The following is a 6,000-nucleotide window of genomic DNA, read 5'->3' as shown; positions in this document are numbered from 1 at the left end:
AGAGAGAGAGAGAGAGAGAGAGAGAGAGAGAGAGAGAGAGAGAGAGAAAGGAGAAAAGTTACTGATTGAAAAAAAATTTGTAAGACTACTACTAAAACACAAACAAACAAACAAACAAACAAACAAAAGAACATTCAAAGGAACAATATGGTATTCTCTCCTAAATTGAAGACTGTGAAAATACACAGAACAATTCTAATTCTATATCTAGGGAAGAAACAGATAAAATACTTTATTAGTAATTTAAACAACTAAAATACCATTCCCTTGCTGGGTGGTGGTGACACACACCTTTAATCCCAGCACTTGGGAGGCAGAGGCAGGCAGATTTCTGAGTTTGAGGCCAGCCTGGTCTACAGAATGAGTTACAGGACAGCCAGGGCTATACAGAGAAACCCTATCTCGAAAAACAAAACAAAAAACAAACAAAACAAAAACAAAAACAAAACAAAAAAAACCATTCCCTTAATAAAGTAATGTACTTATTGTGAAATCCACTCTTATGCTAAACTCAATTTGTCGTCATGTGGATGGAGGAAGCATACAATGTAAAAGGATCATTTCCTGCTACTATGTAATAATTGAAAATCAATTTTCTGACGGATTTCAGGGCCAAACTGAAAAGATGGAATCTTCAGGAATGCTGTTTCAGACTGTAAATTTCCTTTAACTAATTTCTTAGATAATCCTCCGTTTTAGACTGAGAAATAAAGAAAAGCACACAAGTGATACTCCCATACTGATTTGTGTTTTATATTGCTCTTCTGTGATCAAACATTCTTCATCTCCATGGCTACCCAGGGAAGGCCCATAGAGCGATTCTTCATGAGGAATCTTACCTGGATTGCTGTTTTCAGAGTTTTTTAGTCTCTTCCCATCATATTCAAATATTTGCCTGTTGCTATGTTAAAAAATGACAAAAATTATTATTTTAATTCTGGTAAGTAAAATAATTTATTAAACATTAATTAAATTCATTAACAGCATTACAGATAAAACCAGCTAATATCAGGATCGTATCCCACATGATTCAAATGTGCAAATGTCGGTGATAAACTGAAGGCAGTCAGTTAAATATAAGTACATGCTAAGCTATCTTGGCATCCCAAGCAGAATCGACATGAGCATGTGTTCACAGTTTCTAATGATGTTGCAGTAGTCACAAAATACTGAGGCACACCTTGATAGTAACGCTTCAATTCTTTGTGGCCATTTGAGCCAAATCAGTTGCACAGTAATTAGAAACTAAATGTGCTGGTAAATATCTCACTAAGGCAGGTAACTGTCTACTATGAGTGAACTAGCCAATCACCAAGGGCAGAAAACATGAAGACTAAGACTCAGCCTGGGCACTGCTCCTTGTCTAATCAAAGCAGCACTTCTCTCTTAAATGCTCAATTCCTACATTTATCGCTCATGCAGCGGAAGATAAATTGTTCTTTTATACATGAGGACCTAAGTCTTGTAGGAGACTTAGAGGTGTCTGCTGAAAAGCTTCCTTGTTAATCCAAATTTTAAATACTTTGAAAAGCAAAAGCCGATCCTGGGAGCTTGCTGGCCAGCCTGCCTAGCCTAAAAGGTGAGCTACTGGTTTACCACTCTCCATCGTACTCCCTTAAAACGGGCTCTTTCACTAAACCCGATGTCCCCCAGGATCTGCCTGTCTCTGCCCCTCAATGTGAGGACTACAGGCATACAGCCTGGTCTGGCTATTTACATAGGGACTGGAGAGTCTAACTAAGCTCCTCCTCTCACCCACTGGGCTATCTCCTCAACCGCAGTATAATCCGAAGGATATCTTAGCCTCCTTTTTATATGAGTACGTCAGGTGTGAAGCTTGGTGATATGAGAATCTAAAAATATCTTTCCCCATTATTATCCACCAAAGGCTCATTTTCATTAAAGGAAAAGATTATCCATTAAAGATTATCCCTTTCCTCTGCTCAAGCTACTTAAAAAAAAAAAGCATTAGAAATGAATTAGAGACGGGTGGTGGTCGTGCATGCCTTTAATCCCAGCACTTGGGAGGCACAGGCAGGCAGATTTCTGAGTTTGAGGCCAGTCTGGTCTACAGAGTGAGTTCCAGGACAGCCAGGACTATACAGATAAACCCTGTCTCAAAAAAACAAAAAAACAAAAAAAAAAAACAAAAAAAACAAAAAAACAAAAACAAACAAACAAAAAGAAATGAATTAGAATATTAGAAACAAAATAGGGAAAAAAATTAAGAAGAGCATATAATGTTGACAACATGAACATTCTTCACAAAAGTAATTTAAAACAAAAAGTGGTATCTTCACGCAAAACACAAACAGCTCCTCAAACCAGCACTTGGGAGGCAATAGTATATAGATCTATCTTTGTTAAGATCAGCTAGGACTATATAGTGAGACTGTCTCAAAACAAGCCACCAAACAAACAAGCAAGCAAACACCCAACAAACACAAAAATCAAGCGACAAATCTCATTCAAATCCCGTAACTAGACTGGAGACATAGAGAAGTAATGATGACTAATGGGAACAGTGATCTGGCTGGTGATCTGTAGCAACTCCAGAGTTGTCATCACAGAGCAAACTGAAAAGTGTAAACGTCAAGTCCCTAGCGGATAGCAAATCCTAGCGAAGGATATGCATGTAGCTCAGTTGGTGCACCATATTAAACTGGGCATGGTGGCTGTAGTAGCTATTTTTAGTTGTGATTAAATACCAACAACAGCAACTTATGGGGTTCTCTAGCTCACAGGTTGAGAAGGCAGCTCAGCATAGCGGGAAAGGCATGCTGACTGGAGTCTGAAGCAGCTGAGTGCAAGGCAGGCCCCAGGCAGGAGGCAGAGAAAATGAGTACTATTCAGCTCCTTTTCTTCTTTTTACACAGTCTAGAACCCCGCCTCATGGAGTAGTGTTGCTCCATATTGAAGGTATGTGCCCCCATCTCAACTAGCCTTATCCAGAGAATCACAATCAACAGTAGCCATCACCATTATCCTATGACCTGGGAAGGTAGAGGCACAAAGTTCTGAAGTTCTGGGCTACAAATCAAATCGGAGACAAGCCTGGCTACATGATAATCTTGTTCATCCATGTGTTAGTAATGTTGATTGTGGACTTGACATAAACTAGTCTGCACTCCCCGGATGGACAGATGGAGACACGGGGACGGACACACACACACCAAAAAAAAAAAAAAAAAAAAAAAAGACCCAACATCCCCCCAAAAAGAAAGAAAATTCGATTTACTGATTTACTGGAACATACTCCCTATCAAATGATCAGATAACTGCCTCGACCTCTAAAGATGCTGTATAGAGGACTGGAGAGATGGGTCAGAGGTTAAGAGCACTGACTGCTCTTTCAGAGGTTGTGGGTTCAAGTCCCAGCAACCATATAGTGGTCACAACCATCTGTAATGGGATCTAATGCCCTCTTCTGGTGTGTCTGATGATAGCGACAGTGTACTCACATGTATAAAATTAATATATATATATTTATTTATTTATTTATTTATTTATTTATTTTGTTTTTTCGAGACAGGGTTTCTCTGTGTAGTCCTGGCTGTCCTGGAACTCACTCTGTAGACCAGGCTGGCCTCGAACTCAGAAATCTGCCTGTCTCTGCCTCACAAGTGCTGGGATTAAAGGCGTGTGCCACCACCGCCCGGCTTAGATTTTTTTTTTTTACCATGAAAAACTATGCTTAGCCGGGCAGTGGTGTCGCACATCTTTAATCTCAGCACTTGGGAGGCAGAGACAGGAGGATTTCTGAGTTCAAGACCAGCCTGGTCTACAGAGTGAGTTCCAGGACAGCCAGGGCTTCACAGAGAAACTCTGTCTCGAAAAACCAAAACAAAAAAAGTGAAAAGACAGAATGATTTGCAACTTACTTCATTGATGCTCAGTAGAGTCTGGTAAAAGGAAAAGTATATACAGGAAGTTTAAAATGTTCCAAACAAACTTCAGAATTCAACGCTACTAATGTGAAACTGGTATAGCTAATGTAAGATCGTAGATCGATCAGGTTACAGACGTCACTCATAGTAAAAGGGAAGGTAAATCCAACTATAGACTGTGCTGCCTAGTCTGAATAACCAACCACTTGTCCGTCCAACTCATGCAGGTACTGATGCCTTTCCAGCACATCTCAATAATGAAGCTAATCATCTTCTCTTCTTCCTCTTCCTTCTTCACTTCTATCTGAGTGGTTGTTATCACTGTATAACACCAGGTTTTACTTGTTTAGTGTGTGTAGCACATGATGTACGTGCACATGTGTAGGTGTGCACATATGCAGAGGCCAGAGGAGGACAGTAAGTGTTAGCAGGCAAGCTCTTGGGACCGGCTTCCCTCCACTCCCCATCACTGGGGTTACAAGCAAGCACAGCCATGCCTGAGTGTTAGGGATTGAAACTCAGAGAGAGAGAGCTCTCACCCACGATGTTTGAAAAAATAAACTACTATACCTTCCAAGCTGATCAACTGCATGCATACTTGTTTTCTTCTTTACTAAAAATTCCACAATATGCTGTTTATTTTCCTTTACAGCAAGTAACACAGGTGTTAGGTCATCCTGTAAGACATCGCAAACAATCCATAATTCACAAATCACCGACTTCTCCGCTGAACTGTACTTTGGAATTACGTGACTGCAACCCACCCAGTCAAGCATCTTGAAGGCTGTGATGCTAACTTTTGTGTCGGTAGCTTTAACAGAACTAAAAATTTTAAATGTCTTATTGAATTAATGAGCAAACTTAGCACCTTCAGGGAAGGCTTCTTAAAGCAAACACCAAATGGCACTGACTTGTCTAGAAGTAGCACTCCCAGAAGATTCCATGTTCAAATCCATTAGTAAACTGGCATGAGGAGTAAAGGGAATCGCCAACTCTGCTCAAGCTTCACTCAAAAATTATTTTTTTGTGGCAAACATTAAAACAGAAGGAGTAAGTTTTGAGGAAATAGGTTAAAACACTTTATAAGAGTGTGGAAGTTCCCTCTAGGCTATGCAAACTTGCTGTTTCTCCCCTGTTCATGCCAGGATTCCAGGATCCAGTGTCAGACACTCCTGCTTCAAGTGAGTCACTAAGGAAATGGGCACTAAGTTAAAAGACCTAGATGCAGATGGACATCCACCGCTTATTACTAAAAGGTCTCTGGGGTTACTCTGATAGTGTGAAGGGATGCTGTTTCCGCTGCAAGGCTCAGGAGCAGGGGTACTCTTGCTCATGAAGAACCTGGATACCCTACTGTTTTTTCATTTGTTTTACTCTTGCATCATTTTAATTGAGACTCGGGTGTTTGTGTTATTTAATCTCAGGCAAAATATAAATCACCAACACAAATGTAACGTTTATGAGCCAGTGGGCTAGACAAAGGTGCTGAAATGAACACTAACAGCCGGGAGAATCTGTTCAATGAAATCACAATATAACAAAACTCAGAAATCTTTAAAAAAAAACAAAAAAAGTATCCCAAAACAAGAGGCACGGTGAGAGAAGGCCCGCCTCATGACAGATAATAGTCAAGATGTTAAAACCCCAACTGACTTCAAAAGCAAACCCATCAGATCTCTCATCAGGAGAGCTGTCTGCATATAGGGAACAATATTATTTCAAACTCGAAAGTAAGTAACTGCCAACTCTTGTGCTATCTCCAGAAAAGCTATCATTTATAACTGCCTGAGATATAAGAACACTTCACAACATGCACACACACACACACACACACACACACACACACACACACACAAAGGCATTTCACAACAAGCAAGCCACCACTGTAAAATACCCTTACAAGAGCCTGCCAAGATGGCTCAGTGGGTAACAAAAAGTACTTGCTGGCATGATCCCACAGTGAAAAGAGAAAATACACTCCCAAATTTCCTAAGAGGAACAAAGGAGAGCTATCATGTCTAAAACAATAGAACAGTGAACTCATAAAATTAGCAGGACAATAAATAAAAGAATGAACAGTGATCTGATCACAGATAAACTAACAGAATTACAA

General features: G+C 40.0%; 1 protein-coding gene across 2 annotated transcripts in view; it reads right to left on the bottom strand.

Moving 5' to 3' along the window:
- Ankrd30a (ankyrin repeat domain 30A) overlaps nt 1–6,000 on the bottom strand; it is a 71,735-nt gene that overhangs the window by 59,933 nt on the left and 5,802 nt on the right. For both annotated transcript variants that reach the window (XM_028753481.1, XM_028753482.1), the window contains exons 4-5: nt 4,458–4,564; nt 840–901 (exon numbers count right to left, since the gene is read on the bottom strand). In XM_028753481.1, the coding sequence (XP_028609314.1) occupies nt 840–901; nt 4,458–4,564 (169 nt within the window). The remainder of the gene's footprint in view (nt 1–839; nt 902–4,457; nt 4,565–6,000) is intronic.

Source organism: Grammomys surdaster, unplaced genomic scaffold (assembly GCF_004785775.1).
Source record: "Grammomys surdaster isolate TR1022 unplaced genomic scaffold, NIH_TR_1.0 125950, whole genome shotgun sequence".
NCBI lineage: Eukaryota > Metazoa > Chordata > Mammalia > Rodentia > Muridae > Grammomys > Grammomys surdaster.
Note: the sequence above shows the minus strand (reverse complement) of the source record. Positions and strands in the feature narration are given on the sequence as shown.